The following is a 19,979-nucleotide window of genomic DNA, read 5'->3' as shown; positions in this document are numbered from 1 at the left end:
TGAAGTAAAATACCGTTCAGGTGGGAGTATGCTTCTGCACAGAGCCATGTCTCTGGGAATCAGAGAAGAATGCTTTGCCTGGAATCCAGATCAAGTAGAGAGGACCTCAGTTTTATTCCAGATTTATGCCTTCATAGCTGGCTGCCTTATCTGTGTCTGTTTCGCATTCCTCCTCTGGTTCTGCTTTCCCTCCACCTCCAAAGCAACTCCTGACTTATGTTGTTGGTGTGGAGGGATATGTGTGCTGGGTCCGGCTACAGGTGGCGTAGCTGCAGCAGGTAATCTGTGATTGGATGAGCAATCAGGGGTTGGTGGCGGATGCCTGCACCAGTCATGAACAGGTGTGTTTACGTAAAAAATGCCAGTGATCGTCATCCAGAGCAGAAACTGCTGCTGTTACCAGTCCCATAAAATCAGACACCCAATAAAAACACACTGTACAAGAATAAAAATGTCATAAAACACACACACACACACACACACACAGCTGTGTCAGGACTTGCTTTGGCAGAGTAGCATCCACACCTAATACAACAATACAATGCAGCTGATACAGATGTGATGCGTTCCTCATCTGCAACCTGGATCTGATTCCTGTCCAGGATTTTTCTGACCTGAACTGGATTAAACCGAGTCACTCTGCAGAAACTCACCACATGTCTGCTGCGGTACTCAGAGGCTCACAGCTGATCACCTCCGGAGCTGAGGGAGACACAGAAACCTCGGGTGAAGATGTGAAAATGTTTCAGATGATTCACCAACAAATCTCTTCATGTCCGACTGATGAACTTATTTCACTCAGATTCTCACTTTAATGAAAGTTTTCTTCTAAAAACACGCAGGCGAACACTGAGCAGCATCTACGATCTGAAGAGAATCGGTCTGTGTTTCTGTTGTTTAGTTAAATACTGGAATTATAAAACTACAGTAATAGTTAAATGTTTGCTAACTAGAGATTTCCTGGCTGGCAAAGCGGCTACTGTCGGCTGAGATGTCCATCTCTGTTGAAGCCTGTCAGGACTCAGGTGTGCGACAGGTTATGTTGGAGGAGACATTCCTGAACGCTTCAGTCTCCCTAGAAGGTGTTTATGGCCAATAAGTCCTGGTTTTACCTTCACCTACCTGGACGTGTCGAGTTTTTACAGAAACAGACGAATGGTGCTTTCCCATCAGTACCAGCTTGTCTCAACTCGCCTCGGCTCGGTTTGTAGGGTTTTCCACACTTCTGTATCCGTTTACCGGTACTTTTTTGTAACACAGCCCAGGTTCTAAGCGAGTCGGGTTGTGTGTGACGTCGCCAGACTGCATGCTACGATTGGTCAGGGGCGCGGCCAATCAGAGGTCAGGGTCAGGGAGTGACATCACTGGAAGAGTGACTCTAACATTAAGGTGTCTGTTCCATGGTCCAACACTGAGGTGGAGACATTTCTTTGCTTGGTTGCTGAGGAAAGGATTCAGAGGGAACTAGAAAAGTACTGGGAGAGCGCAGACCTCCACCTAGCATACTGGTATTAACACCCAACATAACTTCAAAGTGATCCAGAATCCAGGATCTATTCCGGATTTCCACCAAAATGTCATCATTTATTCCTCTTGACACCCCCAACATATCCTGAACATTTCCTCAAAATCCATCCATAACTTTTAGAGTAATGTTGCTGAGAGAAAACCAGACGAACTCCGGTGAAAACATAACCTCCTTGTTGGAGGGAATTAAAAGACCAAGTAAACAAAGTCCGCAGAAACACGTAAACCAAAACATTGGACCCTCGTGTCGACCCGGCGGCATGGAAACGAACAAACAGCCCCTCTACTGAAAACACACATCCCACAGTTTCCAGTCATACCAGTTTAATGTTGAAGTGACCAAGATTCACTCAACCAGAGTCAGAAGAATCTGAATTTATGCGTCACGTCTGAAAAACATCATTTCATATTCTGTCTTATCTCTGCTGTTTTGCCACCAAAACTTTAATCCATCGACATAAAACTGCATTCAGTAAAGCGACTACGTTTCCCACGGTGCTTCGGGAGTAGTTAGGTGGACTAAATCACCATTTTCTGCCCGGTAACATCCGTTTGATTCAGCATCACAAACATTTCCTGCTTTGCCGATTGGTCACAATTATGTAAACATGAAGACATCAGCGTGATGCTACCATATCACATGATTAGAAAGAGGGGTCGGTCGTACCGATCGGCCAATCATAGCCAAAGTTACGCGCATTACGCACACGCCCACTGCATACGATGACATGGTCATCAGTGGTGCGGCGTCTGCTTTGTACTTTTTATCAATTTTTACCAAAATGTCATATGTTCCTTGTGAGACCCCCAACATATCCCGAAGATTTCATCAAAATCCATCCATAACTTTTAGTGATGTTGCTAACAGACAAACTCAACTCAAAACATAGCCTCCTTGGCGGAGAGAGGGAACCAGATGGAGCGACACGAAATGAAACAATCTATCAAAAGATTTCCAACTCATTGGCTACGGGTAGCAAAGGAGTTTTCAGCAGAAGCTGAAAAAGCTCCAAAGTGACTATCAGCAGGTCAAAGACCACAGTGGTTGGAGGGGATCAAACAGTCGAGACTGGAAGTGGTTCCAACAGATGGACACGATTTATGGTCGGCGACCGGCGAGCAATGGGAGGACGACTGGTGTTGACTCAGCCACTCCCATGTTGGAGAGTTTATTGGTGGATGGTGAGAGGACATATATATCCACTAGGGGTGGGAAAATCGAATAGAAAAATCTGGATTTTTTTCTTCACAATTTTAAAATCGATTTTTGTTAAAAAAAAAATAATAATAAAAAAAAAAACTTTTTTTTTTCAAATAAATAAAATAAATACAAAATAAAATGTTTGTTATTTTTATTGTTTTTTTGATTGATCTTTTTACTTGTCGTCTTGGGTATTATAGAAGCAGAATGATGGTCTGGCTACTGGGTTGTTTTTTCCTCATTGAAATCAAGAAAAAAAAGTTTTATACATTTTTTTTTAACTTATTTTTAATCTACAAAAATCAGCAATAACGGAAAATTGTGAGAATCACAATTTAAAATCGAATCGGCACCCAAAAAAATCGGAATCGAATCGAAACAAAAGCATATCGTCACAGCCCTAATAACCACACTGACGTCACGGTGGTTTCACACAAACCTTTTAGAGCTGGTACTAAACTGGAATGGAAAAGAAACGGGACCGATTTGAGACGAGTTGAGACGAGTTGAGACGAGCTGAGACGAGCTGAGACGAGTTGAGACGAGCTGAGACGAGCTGATGCTGGTGGAAACGAGGCGAAACAAAGCTGCATGCTAGCGTTGGTGTCCTGATACCAGCAGTTCATGTTCAGATCTTACAAACATCCTCACCGATGTACTGAGGCGTGCCACTGGTGCTCCTGTACTCCTCCCCCTGATGGAGGCGGTAGGCCAGGCCGAAGTCGATGAGCTTGATGTTGGGGTGCGGAGACTCTCTGTCTGACAGCATAATGTTTTCCGGCTGAACACACAGCAGGATGTTACAGCAGATGTCACCATGTTGGGATGTGAACTGTCCACACACACCGTTACCTTCAGGTCAAAGTGGGCGATGTTGCTGCTGTGCATGAACTTCAGTCCCTCCAGGATCTGCTTCAGGAACTCGATGGCCTCGCTCTCCAGCAGGTTGTCCTTCTCAGCGATGAAGTCGAACAGCTCCCCTCCTCTGACGCTGAGACACCAAAAACACTTGCTCACCACCTCACACACCTGTTTACCTCCACCTCTTTCACCATCAGGCATCAAATCTGTGACTTTTTCTGGCCAGACTGAGGTCAGTGCTGTCGCTGAGGTCTCCCCGACCGGTCAGCGTGTGGAACGACTCGCGGCGTAAACCATCCGCACCCAGGTACACCTCAGCTGTCCATTAACACAGCGGCAGCAGAAGTCAGAGCAGGATTCAGACTTACAGCTCCAGGATGAGGACCACCTCCGATCGACTCTCAAAAACATCCTTCAGGGTGACGATGTTTGGATGTTGGACCGCCTGGAGAATCTCCACCTCTCGCTCCACGCTGCTTCTGTCCAGGCCCAGACGGCTGCCTGCCGTCTTCCGGATCTTCAGGAACTTTCCAGCCCACAAAGTCCCTGACGTCCTTTCACGGACCCGTCGAACCTGGCCGAAATGCCCGCTGCATGGGGGTGGACACAGTTCAGCACACGCAGGAAGCAGAACTTAAATAACTACAACTCTTCTCTTTTCATTGAAAAAAACAATAAAAATGCAGTTTGTGTGGTTTCTGATCAGGAGCAGACGTAAATTAATAAAAACAAATGATTCCAGTAAAGCGTAGAAGGGATGTAAGATGATCTGCAGCTGTGCTCATATTTATTCATATTTATTCATCCCCTTTCATTAAAGAAGGAAAAAATACAGCTGCCTGTAAAATAAGCTGAAATTGACTAAAGTAATAATAAATTAAAATTTTTATGAAAATCATTACATTATTTTTTAATTCTGCTTCAATAGAAATATTTTTTTAGAAAGCAAACAAATAAGATAATTTATTACATATTCCATCAGTCATAAAGTAATATTTAGTAGAAGAATCCTTTAATGTTTCCGCTCCAGTCAGGTGTTTTCTGTTCCTCCCAGTCAGACTTCTGCACCTGTTGACAGGTATTTTGTCCCACTGTTCAACAGAAAAGTCTCTCATTTGTCCAGGACACATTTGTTTGTTTTTTTTTTTTCTTTCTTCAACTCAGTTAAATAAAAAAAACAGTGTCTTATATTGCTATATTATATTTTTGCAAGTCTTTAGTTATTGTTCCTTTTTTAAGTCTCCAGTTATTTGAGTGATTGTTGTAAATTCAGCTTTTTCTTTAATGAAAGGGGATGAAGACATATGAGCAGTTTGTCAGACGTGACTTTCTCCAGCTGGAGGAAAAAATGACTAAACAGGTGCTTCTCATCAGGATTCCCAGCAAAACCATTTAAAAGCTCCAGTAAATGAGAAACTGAGTGGAGGATCCAGATGAGAGAGAGTAGAAATAAGAGCACACCGTCCTCCGCTCACTACACTGGCTCTCTGCTGCCTCACCTACCGGCGTATCCATAGCGATGACCCCTCAGTAGCCAAGACAACGGCTCACCCTGTAAATCACAGCACAATCCTAAAATCCTTCCACTCTTATCTGATCATTATCATCATTTTATTATTTTATCATTCATTTCTTCGTTTATTCATTCATTCTCTCGACTGTGTCGTCCAGCTGAGGGTCGGGGAAGCTGGAGTCCACCGACTGGGCGAGAGGCAGGAACACCTGGACAGGTCCATCGCAGTCGTACTACATCATTATATCATGTTTGGTTGTTGTGTTGTAGTATTTTATCTTCTCATTATCATTTCTTTATTTCACTGTGGCCCTGCGATGGACAGGCGAGCTGTCCAGGGTGTACCCCGCCTTTCGCCCAACCCCTGCTGGGATAGGCTCCAGCTTCCCGCGACCCTTCATCGGACTGAGCGGTTCGGATGATGAATGAATGAATTATTTCACTTTGTCCATTCTGTAACATTTTTACTGCAGCATCACTGATCTTTTTCATGCTCTGCTCACATCGACGGAGGATTCCTCAGATTGGGCCGACAGTGTGAGGATGTAACGAAACATTTTACAGAAGTACCAGAGACCCGCTGAAATCCTGCTTGTGGCTTTTCTGACTGACGTGAGCCACACTGCTCTCCTTTCTCTCCGTTTCACTTTTAGTAACAATGAAAGGAATCTAAATAAATGTCTGTGGAACTGAAACAAACATGTACCTTCCCAGAACTTGCTCGATCTCGTAGAAGTCCTCCACATTTTCGGGCTTGAACAGCGCCATGCTGACTCAGTTCTCGGTTCTCTCGGTCTTCTTGTTGTTCACTGCCAGCTATTCAGCAGTCGACTTTAAGTGGTTCATGATGCTCTGAAGACTACAAAACACCAACTGGGGACCTGAGGATGAGAAACAAGGATGACATATCACTACAGAATCAGGTGTAAGGAACCAGAACCAGAATCTAGTCCTGCAAGACCATCATCATGCACTTGGAGGAAAAAAAGATGCTGTTTTATAATTTTGGTCTGGCTGGATGAAGACCATGAAAACTTAATAATACTTCTGGTTCAGACGTTAAACTTAACCATTTTGAGCCCCCTAACTAGCTCTACTGAGATCAACATGACTCGGTTGCTGCAGATCAGTCGCCTGCAAATAAATGGGAGGTTTTGGGCAACTATAGCTGCACATTTAACCCACAAGAAAGCAGAAGATTACACTGCAAAAATGTTGACACGTCACATGGTTATAAACAGTAAACATCACTAAAAAGATTACTTTTTATTTTACATTTACTTAAAAGGACAAAATAAAACTTCATATTTCAAGAATTGGACTTATTTGATGCTTTTTTTTTTATGGGTTGGGTCTCTATGAGATAAATGAAATGTTTGGGTTGAAGATGATTTAAAGTTCAGCGTGTTGGTCCAGAAAAGATGACGTTGGCAGTTCAACAGACTCGATGGTGCAGGCTGACCCTGTTTACAGGCTGGAGGACTGAGTTTACACCTGCAACGCTAATTCTGCCATCCAGTATGAATGGTGGGAGGAAATGATTAGAACAGCCTAATACTATATATTTTAGTACAAATAGGACCATTTCACTATTATTATATAGCAATTTTAATAGTGGATAAGTTGTGAAGAATGGATGCCGTAATTGTATGAACTGCATGAGGTTATTAATTTTTAGCACAAAAAGATGCTAAAACTCATTTTATGCTGAGTAACTGCGACTGTTGTCTGCTGATGTATGCAACTTTGTTCCCCGTGTACATAAGTGGTGGGCAATTTCTGACTATTTCTTCATTTTCTATACCACTTAGTCCAATTCAGGGTAGGGCTGCACAATTAATCGGATTTTGATCGTGATCACGATTTTGGTGGCAACAATTAAATAAACCTGATCGTCAACAATATTTACATTCAGAATGCGAGCACACAATTCTCAACCAGCAGTCTGCCGACCACCAGGGGGCGAACGCGTGGTTAAGGCTTCATTAAGCTGCCTAAATACCAAGTGTGCACATCTTTCACCAGCAGCCAGTTAAGTATCGTTGGATTGGTTGGACATTTGGGGTCCGCATTTTTCCTGTTGCAGGTAAAACGGATTGTTTTGATTAAACAGCTGGTAAAACATACAAACATTTTTACAACAGGTGGCATTAAACTACACGAACCCCGCCGCGTGCACAACTTGCCCTGCCATGGACGAAGTTGCTCGTAAAAAATATGCAATAAGCAGCTTCATTGTGCAAAAAGGAGACATCGCCATTCGCATTGATCCCTCCCGGCTTCAGACGAAGCTCGTCGTGGAGGATGGAACAAGTTTTAGACTGATGAGAGCAAGTCATGTTGAGAATGGAAAATACAGCTGCATCAAAACACTGGATAAGAAATATGAGATCCCTTCCTGTAATTGTTTCTCCAAAGGGGCGTGGCCTACGCTGTGTGAAAAATGTCAAGGGAATAATGAGGGAGCACTATGTACACACACACACACACATATATACACTACTCACAAAAAGTTAGGGATATTTGGCTTTCAGGTGAAATTTATGGAAAATGCTATATGTCCATGCTACAGTGATATAATATCATAAAAGTAAGACATTTAAGTAGAAGGATGCACTACTGATTTCCTCATCTCAAAAAATTCATTCAACACAAAAGGTAACAACAATGGTAGTTACACCACAACAAAAAATTTGAACGTCTCAATATCTGGTCATGTGCCCTTGAGCATCAATTACAGCTTGACGACGACGTCTCATGCTGTTCACAAGGCAACTTATTGCCTGCTGAGGCATGGCATCCCACTCTTCTTGAAGGGCAGCCCTCAGGTCATTGAGGTTCTGGGGTGCAGGGTTTCGAGCCTCTACACGACGGCTCAGCTGATCCCACAGGTTTTCAATGGGATTCAGGTCTGGAGAGAGTGCAGGCCATTCCATTTGAGGTACACCAGTCTCTAACAGCCGTTCCCTGATGATGCGGCCTCGATGAGCAGGAGCATTGTCGTCCATGAAGATGAAATTAGGCCTGTGCTGTTCATGTAGGGGCACAATCACTGGATTAATGATGTTATTCAGGTAGTATGGGCTTGTCACTGTACCATTCACAAAGTGTAGGGCAGTTCTGTACCAAGTGGACACCCCTGCCCACACTGTAACACTGCCACCACCAAAAGCTGGCCTGGTGACAACAGTGGCTGATGCATAGCGCTCTCCCTGACGTCTCCAACATCGTTGCCGGCCATCATTTCTGCTCAGTGTGAATCGACTTTCATCAGAGAACAGCACTGAGGCCCACTGGTTCCTCGTCCAGCGTAAATGCTCCCTGGCCCATGCAAGACGATGATGCCTGTGCCTGGTGGTGTGGTCAGGTACCCGTGCAGGTCGTCTAGCACGCAGACCACGCTGATGGAAACGGTTTGGAATGGTCTGACGTGACACTTGGGTGCCTCTCACCTCTCTTAAACGTGCCTGGAGTTGAGTGGCATTCATCATCCGGTTTCTCAGGGCAGTGTTCACAATGTAGCGGTCATCAGCACGGGATGTGGCCAAAGGACGTCCACTTCTAGGCCTTTCTGTGACTCTTCCAGTCTCTCCATATCTCTGTTGCAACCTGCTGATGACACTCTGTGACACTCCAAGCTCAGTGGCCACTTCTGTCTGAGAACGTCCTGTTTGAAGCATCGCAATGGCAAGGGACAGTTGTTCCATTGTTAGGTGTCGTCTTGGTCTCATGATGTCAAAATGTGAACAGCATGATGAGGACAACTGTTTAAACACCAGCTCTAATTGAACCAGGACATTTATTGGTCAATTCAAGGATCACACACCTGCCGTGATTTTTGCCGTTAAGCTCCTTGTTAGAGAACAGCAACTTGTGCAAAATATATTGAAACATTTAACAGTTGGACATGTGCATTTAAAAGCTTAGAGAAGATCACATTAAGTTCACCTGTACAGGTTTGAATGCATTTTAGGCTTGTTGTGAAATTTCACCCAAAAGCTGAATATCCCTAACTTTTTGTGAGTAGTGTATATATATATATATATATACATTATATAATATATATATATATATATATATATATACATTATATAATATATATATATATATATATATATATATATATATATATATATATATATATATATATATATATGTAAAAAAGGTAGAGTTGCCAGGTAGGTTGTTTACAAGTGGTGCATTAAAAATACATGTTTTTCCAGACACAATGAATGATCATGATTAATCATCATGATTACAACGTTGCTCAAAATAATCCTGATTATTATTTTGGTCATAATGGTGTGGCCCTACTTCAGGGTAGCAGGAAGCTGGAGTCTATCCCAGCAATCATTGGGCATGTGGCAGGTACACCTGGACAGGTTGCCAGTCCGTCGCAGGGCCACACAATGAGACAAACAACCCTTCACACCCACATTCAATATTTCTTCATTGTCTCTAAAAACAAGACAAGACTGACAACAGTTCCGGTTTCTGTCCCAGACTGAGCAGCTGTCATAAGAATCGTCTGCTTGCAGGAGGTTCATCTGACTATTCCTCTGCTTAGTTAGGAGTCAGTCTCATGGAATCTGAGTTTTACAGCTCTGCAGACACTTTGCTGTTACTGGGACGTGTGGGATCTTAGTCCTCTTTAACTGGCTTGACTGGCGGTTTGAAAACTTTCCATTCGATGTTTTTGGGGGACTGTGAAAGTAAAGTGATGTCTCTGATTGGAAGCCTGACTCTGACAGATCAAGCAGGAAGAAGACCTGCCAACTGACTGCAAACAAACCTGTTTACAGAGGAGAGAGGAAGTCAGCCAGCCAGGTGTGCTGGTTTCCAGGATGATACCACCGTTCCACTTCACACATCTAATATATGAAAACAAATTCTCACTGGTATCAAATTCATTGACTTCTAACTAAATCATAAGGTTGTTAATGAGAAATATGACCAATCGGCCTGTGTTTATCCTTCATCTCCTTCCAAATACATCTGAAAATCTTAATTCCTTTTATAAAAAAAACCACCTTGTTTGTTTCTGCCAGTGGATGGAGACCCAGTTCACAGCTAGGTTTCTGCTTCACACTGTTAATGATCAGCAACTGATCTCCACTGCAGTGAATCCATCACTTCGTTATCTCTGTGTCACATGGTGCTCCGGCTTTCCCCGAGTCTGCCACTCGAGAAGAGGAAGTTTGTTCTCATCTCCCTCGTAGTGATCTACCTCTGGCCATGGTGTTTCCGCTAAAGTGAAGTTGAAGGTAAGGAAATGATGAAACAGTGATTGCTTGTGGTTGTGTGCCGTCACAGCAGAAAGTCCCACAACTTCACCTGCTGCTACGCAATCAGCAGTGAGAGCTATGTGGGAGTGCTCCAGGACAAAGACCGGTTGGACTGGTTTCATTGGGTTAAAGTCGTGGAAACGGCGTGACTGCTCTGTACTAAAACAGTAAAAGTATCTCTACTGTACAACCTGATCCTAAAAATGCTGAAAAGTAACATCTGCTCCCATCCAGACAACATCTCTTTCAGGGAAGACCTTGCAGATTTAAGCAGGACCACGCTGAACCACATCCTGCATCATGGTGGAACAGGAGAAGACTGAATGTTTGACAGATGTGTTGCTGCCATCGGATTCGATGAGCTCGTATTTATCATGAAATGCTAGAACGTCTCAGTTTTAACACCTGATATGTTGTTTATGTTTAATGGAGATAAAATATGGATGGATGAGACTTGGAAACAACTTAATTCTGATTTATTTACATTTTAAACAAAGTCTGGACTTATTGGATTTGGGTTGTAGTTCTCCTCGCTGGTCTTTGCATCCTGCTTCTGGTCCCTGCTGATGCTCTGCAGCTTCGCTCGCCTGTCTCATTGCACATGGCACACTGAAGCTAGCTATACTAAATGTTACGTCTGGTGGGGAAAACATTCTTAATTCTGGTTCTGGTTAGACAGAGAGAACGATTTGTTCTGATGGAAGCAACCCCTCCAAACCTCGCCTCTGAGTGAAGATGTATCACAGGATAGGTGGAGGAGTGGCTGGTTTGTTTAATGACTCTGCCCAATGCAAACAAGTGTCTGTCAACGCAAAACCTTTGCTTCATTTGAATATGTGGCGCTTTAGATGAACTCCCTCATTTGATGATCCTGAACGTAGACAGGCCTCCTAAATACTGCTGTACCTTTTCTTCACTTTATTGGCTCCCAGTTCATTTTAGATCGATTTTAAAATCCTTCTTTATGTGTTTAAATGTCTTCATGGCACCCCCTACCTGGCTGACCCGCTCCGTCCGTATGTTCCTTCCCGTTCTCTTCAGTCAGCAGATCAACTCATGTTAATTGTCTCCAAGACAAAGAAGAAGTTGGGAGTTGACCGTGCTTTTTCAGTATTGCTCCTAAGCTGCTGTTGAACATCAGACAGACCACCTCATTGCCAGCTTTTAAAATCTCTCTTAAAACATCTTTTCTCTTTGGCTTTTAAATCAGTTTGACAGACTGGTTATATTTTTATTTCATTTTATTTTATTGCTTTTTTGATCTTACTGTTTTATATTTTGTTTTTAATTTACGACGTATTTTAAATTGTCCTGTGTTTTAACTATTTTATGCTGCTATGTGTGTGTGTGTGCAGCCCTTTGGCCAAGAACTGATTGATTGCTTATAAAGTGTTCTATAAATAAAGATGAGTTGAGTTGAGTTGAGTTTTCTGGTGAGTCTGCTGAGCTGTGGTCAATAATCTGTAATTATTTTTGGTGATTTCAACATTCATGCTGATAACCACCAGGACAGAGGAAGCAAAAAAGTGTGTTGTGTTCTTGATAACCTCGGTCTAACTCACTATGTGGATATTCTGGAATAATCTGAATATTTCCCTGGTTGTCGTGATGGATGTAGTCATTTCTGTCTTTTCTTTAAAAGTGTTTTTATTGTCAGCAAAAACGACTGAGCCAAGTTTAATCAAAAGCCTGTACAGTGATGAAAATACCACTGAAATGCTTAGACAAGCCCCCCTTCTGGGTCTTTAGTTCATGAGCTTGTGGATTATTATCACAATGATAACCTGTGGAGATACCCAAGGCTCCATCTAGGAGCCACTGTTGTTCAACATCGACATGCTCAACTTGAGAAAAACAACGAAACATGTTACCATAACAATGTGATGACACACAAATCTACATAACCACCTCACCAGGAGACTAGAATCCAATCCAAACACTCATCAGATGCATTTCATGTGGCAGAACAAAACTAAAATGGTAGATTATTAAGAGTCAGAGCTTTAATCAGCTAACTTAAAAACTAACAACTTCAGAAATCTGGAGTGGTCCTCGACTCATAGCTCAATTTTAGCAGGTCTCTGTAGCGATCTTCTGGGTTGTTATGAACCAACCAGATCCCTCAGGTCATCAGGGTCAAGTTACTTTCTGTTTCAAGAATCAGAACTAAAGAAACAGTATTCAGCTCCTGGAAGAAACTCCCAGTAAACTGTAGCCCTGCAGAAACTCCGCAGCTTTAAATCCAGGCATTTCGATTTGCCTCTTTTTCAAAGCAGCCGGCGATTCCTCACACTGGAACTCCCATTTCCTCCATTTAATCCTGTCCTACTTTAGCTTCTCATCTTTGTCTAATTCACTTTATTTCTTTGAAAAGTTCTTTTAAAGTACGTTTTAAAGCATCTTCGACACCCTGCTGTAAAGTTTTTAACATTTTATGTAAAATACTTTTAATTGTATCGTACATGAAATGTGTTGTAAATAATGAATTCTTCATTGATTGATTGATTGATAAAATAAGTTGCCTTGTAACCTTATCTGGGTTTTACAAAGAGCTTCTAATTATATGAGACAGTCCTGTTTAAAAGCAGCGTCACAACAAAGAAGACCATCTATTATTCATCACCTTTCTGACAACATCATGAAAACACCTTTTCATGGTGTCCCAACGCCTCTTCTTCTCCTCTTCTGTATAAATATAGATCCTCTATGGCTACATCATGTAAACCCAGCAGACCAAACAAACAAAGGAGTCAACACGAAGCAGCGCTCCAAACTGCTAAACATGGAAATGATGTCATTCTTTAAAAACCAGAAATGCTCTGCAGAAACAATGCAAACGGTGCAGGTCTACAAGCCACGGTGGTCCATGTGCCCTGGACCGGGCAGAACCAGCAGAAGCAATACATAAATGTTTGAGTCTGTCAAGACACAGAAGAAAAGCCAACAGCAAAATAAATCCATCATATTCTTAAAATCAAGACCAAAATTGCAGAAGTTATTTTCACCATTCAGGGCCGAGAGACAGTCTGGATGTAAATAACTCAGAACTCCTGATGGATGAATAGAGACAAATAGACTGAGCTAAGATAATAAGTTAATATTTCAATTTAAATTGTGTAATTGCAAAACGCTTTGCAAATTTATCTTTTTATTTTATGAATTAATCATTAGGTTTAAAATGATATAAGGAATCTATAATTTCATTTTACAATTTTGTACTTCTTATGCTGTATTGCTACTCCAATGAGTGATTGTATTTAAAATAATTATTTAAGTATATTTGTTTAAATTTAGGCAAATGTATTATGTTAAATAACTCATTTTAATGCTCATTATGTCAATGTTTTAGTATAAATAATACTTTGAGTTGGCTGAAGTAACAAATGAGCAGTTGCTCTTTGAAAATGAATTAATTAACGAAAGCCAAAAAGTGGCTAAAATCACACATTGACGGCTCCTGTTTACCTGCATTTTCCCCACTTGTTGCACACATATGTGACGATTGTAAACACAAAGCTATTAGATTAGTTGGGTTTGTGGAAAAAATGTGAGTAAAATATGAATGTGCATTTTTATCATTTATACAGCTGTATTATTATTATGTGCAGTATTTCTACATATTTCTGTGCATTTGAACACACATTTGGAAAAAGTCTAAGGTGAAGCACAACAAAGCTCACAGTTTAAATATCATGTACTACGCATGTACCATGGTTTTAAGTTGATTTTCAACCTATTCTTGATCAGCTTCCATGTTATCTACAAACTTAAACCCATTTGTAAATTTCTGGAATTTCCTGTTTTCATTCCAACGATTTACTCCTCTTATCTTTCTCTATAAAAAAACAAAAAACTTGCTTTCCGCCCTCACATCTAGGAATAAACTACAAAACCAACTGGATCTTCTTTCAATAAACAAAATCCAGTTATTTTTAAGTACGTTGGGTTGCAGTTGTTGTGTTTGACCACATCTAACAACTGTAACCTTAAATTATAGGAGGTCTTGGAGTTTAAAGCTTGTTCAAGATGGTTTATATTAATATCTGTATTTATATCTGATTTAGTTTTAGGTTTTGGTGTTTATCACTGCTGACCAGTGCTGCTGCTTAGCTTTGCCAGGATTTAGTTATTATCATCATTGTTTTTGTTATTTGGTAATATTATTATTATTGTTATTTGATCGTCTTACAGTGATAACAGATTAATAATTAGTAATAGTATGAATACAAAATGCTCGTGCAGGAGCTCCTGGAACATCTCATGTCACATCCCCACAGCCAAATGCTGAAGGTGGACAGTTAAGAAGTTGGGGGCCCCCGCAGAGGCCCCTCATCTCCCAAATGACGAGCTGATTATTGATCCATCTGCAGCCTGACAGAGAAAACATTCCGCTCCGTTTTACTGCTCCACACCGAACCTGAACAGAACTTCATCACTGCCGCTTTAACTGGACCGATTCTGCTGTTTTCTGTTCGGAAATGAGCTGGTCAACACTTTCCCTGTTTCTGGAAACACCTGCAAACACACACACACACACACACACACACACACACACACACACACACACACACACACATTCCTCGACCAGCTGTGACATGTTAGAGACGAACATACCTCAGAAGTCAGAACAAACTTGCTGTTTCACGCCACAGCCGACACGCAGGAGGAACAGCAGCGGGTCCCGTGGAGCGAAGGCTGTGGATCGGAACCAGCAGCCGGAACCGAGCCGCGTGCACTCGGATGGAGTCGCGAGCGGAGCGGAGAGGCGCAGAGAATGCGGAAAAACGCCGCATCCACAGCCTGATGTCAAGTCCGACTCACCGTTAGCGCGAGGGGCGTTCACGGTCCCTCCTACCGCCCGAAGCCACCCAGAACCCGTCCCATGTTCCCCACCGCATCTCTGACAGGGAACCACGCCGCTTCCGGTGCACGCGCTGACTTCACAGTAAAGGCGGAAATGTGCCGTTTTGTGTCCGTGACAGGACAGGCGCGCGCGCGGCGCATGGGTCCGCGCTGCGTGATCAAAGTGCCGCGGTTTGGCCTTCAGGTCCACAGAGCTGCCGAACCGGACCGAACCGGGACTGTCAGCAGAAACAACGAAAGGTCCCTGACGTATATACGTGCACTGTCCACCTCACAGACACACGCGCGTGCATTCAGGAAGTAGGACAATGAGCACAAGCTGTGCGCGTGAGGTCAGTTTGAATCAGCTTCATGGTGCAGTTTTATGAAACAGAGAAATGCCAGAAAGATGGATTCATCTGGAAACAGAGGAGCTTATATAAAACCAGATAGAGACACGAATCACGGAGGAAAGTAGAGAAAACGGAATAAATCTGGAACAATTAGAAAATACATAATATACAGACAGAAAATAACACATTTAAAAACAAATGAATGATTAAATGTGAAGATGTGACAAAATGAGTGAGACTGTAATTGTTCACCACTAACATTTACCTTTTGTCATATTTGTCTCTTTAACTTTATTCTGTTAATTCTGTTGCCAGGTAACCATGCTGCCATTACTACCCCGGGTTGTTGGTGTTTGCATTGTGTTGCATTTTTCATTGTATTACCAGTTAATATTATTCTCTGTTTAACTCCACGTTGCAGGATAGGTGTTGGGGAATGGCCAACCCAGCACTTCTGCAGGTGTGAGTGACGTCTTAGATTAGTTGATTGGGAGAAACCAAGTGAAGGATTTCCTCTTTTGTAGTTTCTTTAAGTGTTAGTTTATTTGAAATAATGTATAAGAACTGGTATTCCTGTTGTGTATTTTAGTTTGTTTAGGAATTTGTTTTATGGGGAAATGGTTTAGGCTAAATCAAATCAGGTGTGTGTCTAATGGGGTGTATAGGTAGTCAGTTTTGGGAGCTCGTGAGGAGGTAGAGAGAGAGAAAAGGATGTGGAACTAGTGACTGATTGCCCACCGATCTTTGAAACTGTACAATGGACAACTCTTCTATATAAAATGTTCATCTTTAAGGAAATCCCAGGATCTGATCTTCTTCCACCTTGGACACACGACCTCACATTACACAAATATAAAATTATGCATAAAGACATATATAGAAAGATAAGAAAGTAAGATAAGAAAGTAGAAAGTAAACTTTACTCTGCACTTTTCAAGAGTACTGTCAAAGTAGATGTCAAAGTTTTTAAAGCTCTCGTACGAAATGTTGCTCAGAGACGTGTTCCTCTGGGTGAAGCGGTTCCTCGTCCTGATAGTAGTCTATACATTCTGTAATCATGAACAATCAGAAATATAGTTAGACCCCTCAGTTTACTGTAAATCTGTAAAAACTCTGACCAATCCAAACGTTCCGACTCAAATTGAAGTTAATTTTTTGTATTTCGTAAGCTTCACTGAGCAAGACCTACTCCAGCTTTACAGCCTTAAAACTCAACTGAAAAGAGAAAAGGACAAAAAAACCAAAACAAAAACGAACACAAAGAAGCAGCACTGAGAACAGAAACCAAGGGGTAGAGGGGATACCAAAGAACAGGTGACCTGAATCAGAAAAATCCAAACCAGGTGAGATAATAAACAGGAAGCAAAATGAGAGACAATCCACAGAGGATCAGAACTACAAAATAAAACAGGAAACCAGAACTAAAGAGACAACAAACATTAAGACAATAAATGTCTTCATGGTTTTGGGCCTTCTTATCTTTCGGATCTGCTTTTACTTTATAAACCCTCACAGACCCTGAAATGCTCTGGAACAGGTCCTCTGATGGTTCTTAAAGTCCGGACACGCATGGGGAGACATCCTTTCAGTATTACGGCCCCCACATCTGGAAAATGCTTGCTGGAGGACTTCAGGTCTGCAGAAAACATTCAACAGCAGCTCCAAACTCACCAATCCAGATGTTCCGACCCAAATGGAGTTGTTCATTTCTTATATTTTGTAAGCTTCTTCTCCCGGCTCCCCTCCTCCCCCTCCAGCAGTGCATACCTGATAGCCACACCCTGCATATAAACAGCGTGTTAGGATGAAAATACAAAGTAGTGAAGAAGAAACTCGGAAGGCAAACATTGCTGAGAAAATGCAGGAAGGATTTCCCGACCCGGCTCGGTTTATTTGCCTCCTCCTGCTAAACAGCCGAGAAAGAGAAAATCGTTGGTGGAAAAAGCTGCGAATAAAAAAGCCTCCGATTACGCAAGGAGGCAGGGCAAAACTAGAGGGGGAGGAGCCAAGAGAGGGCGCCACTTTCACATCTTGCTTGCTCCCCAACATTACCTACCCCGGCTTTAACAATAAAAAAACATAAACCTACAACAATGGATGTAACAATTTAAATACAGGGGCGGCACAGTGGTTAGCACTGTGGCCTCACAGCAAGAAGGTCACTGGTTCAATCCTTGGCTGGGGAGGGGTTTGGTCAGTGGCCTTTCTGTGTGGAGTTTGCATGTTCTCCCCATGTATGCGTGGGCTCTCCCTGGGTTCTCCAGCTTCCTCCCACCATCCAAAGACATGCATGTTAGGTTAATTGGTTACTCTAAATTGCCCCTAGGAGTGAGTGTGAGCATGCGTGTTTGGTTGTCTCTGTGGGCGAGCTGTCCAGGGTGTACCCTGCCTGTTGCCCAAAGCCAGCTGGGATAGGCTCCAGCTTCCCCGCGACCCTTCGCGGATTAAGTGGTTCAGAAAATGAATGAATGAATGAATGAATTTAAATACAGTATTGAGAATTGATCAATGAGGTGACATGGTAGAGCCAAATGTCTGGTGACCTGATGGTCAGCAGTTCGAGTCCTGCTCCCTATGCAGCTGCAGCCCTGAGGAGGATTGTTCTCTGGGGCTCCGGGAAGGGCATCTGGCGTAAAACGTGCCAATTCACCTGAGTGATTATTCACTCTGGTGCCGCCTTCAAAAGGTCAAGCCGTAAGAACAACATGAGAATCGATTAAATAAAACACAATACAAAATTTAAATAAATAAACATCTTACGCTGCTTTTTAAAAATACCTGCAGAGCACATAGATGTTAAATCCAAAGATTCTGGGCAACAACCTGAGATGCACAGTCACCTTTTGTTCTGAGCCAACAGGAGGTGTTGGAGTCCCGGTGCCTGCACCAGAGCTTTGACCAAATTAAACGTATTAATAAACGCCATAAAAACGTGAACAAGTCGTGTCAGTAGAGTGGGTGAATGCACGCATGGGAATATATAGCACACAAAACATGCCGAGCCTGTCTGTAAAAAGTTATCTCCAAACTCTACCTGGGACACACATGGGGTCCGCTCCTTTTCAGCCACAACGCGGAGAGCAGTGATGACTGCTCAAATCATGGGGATGGGAACATGCTGTCCCAAAGGTATCACTAAGGTCTATCAAGTCTCCATTTATAGACTTTATAAACCAGCTAAAAAACTTTTGTTTTAAGTAAGAGAAATGTTTTTCTTAAACCAGTCTCCAATAAGGTCTCTATTAATATTAAATAAGGATAAATGAGTTGATTAGAGCTGCTGAACAGAATCCTGTCAGCAGAAGTTGTTGGAGGAATCATTTCACTGTCCGTGTTTATCTATTGAACGTGAAAAAAGGCCACACATCAACATTATTTATCAATTTGGAACATTTTCTACACTTCTCTGCAGACCTACTGCTTTGTTTGCTTTAACCAGAAACAATATTCAGGCATGTTGATGCTTTGGCTTCATGTGTATGTATATATCTGATCTTATTACTATGATTTTTGTGTTGATTTACAAAAGTTCTAAAGATTCATCCAAAACTGAATTTCCATTGACAATCATTATTTACTATTAAAAGTTTTGACACTACATTTTGTCTCAATAAAATGTAGAATCTACCTTAAAGTGGTCTGATTTCATCCAAGGGCCATGCTCGACTGGGCAAATGGTACTTCACACTCGCTTCAAAACTTTTTAAAGGTGGAATTAGGCCTTAGAATACTCCTTTTATTTGCAAATACTGATTCATAATGGCCTCCAAAATAGTCAATTAAAAATAAAGAAAAAACAAATGTACCTTTAAACAGCAACATTTTATTAAACGGAATCATATGATACAAACAGATGACCAAATACACCCACTTAATAACCATTTTAAGGTGGAATTAGGCCTTAGAATAGTAGTTAACCTATTTTAAGAGTCATATTAAATGAGATTATTTACAATCTGGTTACTTTTACTCATTTCTTTACATTTAAATGTGGAATTAAGAGCTCAAAATATCAGTTTTTGTTTGCATAAAGTGATTAGGACATTTTCTTGCCACTGAACTGTTGTTTTTCTACCTTAAAATGTAGAATAGTGTGTGGAACGTCCATGACCTTGACAATATTGTCTTGAGTGTAATGAATTCATTTGAAAATACAACAAACCTTTCAAATGGCAAAACTGAGACCTTACCACCTTTACATGAGCAAGATGTGCTCTTATGGGGTGGAAAGCACCAGATGGTCTAAATCTGCACGTCATTTTAAACTGCAGTAAATATTTCAGTGGCAAGATGAGTCAGTCAAAGATAAAATAACACCAACAACCTGTAATTGTGAAAGGGACGCATCTATATATAGCTCATCTGCTGCGGTAGACGTCTGTAAGACTTGATTGAAC

General features: G+C 41.8%; 1 protein-coding gene across 2 annotated transcripts in view; it reads right to left on the bottom strand.

Moving 5' to 3' along the window:
• Positions 1-15,311, bottom strand: part of LOC306770135 (death-associated protein kinase 2) — a 28,133-nt gene extending 12,822 nt beyond the window's left edge. The window contains exons 1-6 of one of the 2 annotated variants that reach the window (XM_079258951.1): positions 15,209-15,311; positions 5,809-5,983; positions 3,958-4,179; positions 3,581-3,719; positions 3,380-3,509; positions 654-702 (exon numbers count right to left, since the gene is read on the bottom strand). In XM_079258951.1, the coding sequence (XP_079115077.1) occupies positions 654-702; positions 3,380-3,509; positions 3,581-3,719; positions 3,958-4,179; positions 5,809-5,870 (602 nt within the window). In that variant the 5' untranslated portion in view covers positions 5,871-5,983; positions 15,209-15,311. Of the gene's footprint in view, positions 1-653; positions 703-3,379; positions 3,510-3,580; positions 3,720-3,957; positions 4,180-5,808; positions 5,984-15,001 lie in introns of both variants that reach the window. The other variant, XM_079258950.1, reaches the window with a different exon arrangement.
• Between the last annotated feature and the right edge of the window lie 4,668 nt (positions 15,312-19,979).

Source organism: Telmatherina bonti (assembly GCF_933228915.1).
Source record: "Telmatherina bonti genome assembly, chromosome: 19".
Lineage (NCBI taxonomy): Eukaryota > Metazoa > Chordata > Actinopteri > Atheriniformes > Telmatherinidae > Telmatherina > Telmatherina bonti.
This window is presented reverse-complemented; position numbering and strand designations above follow the sequence as displayed.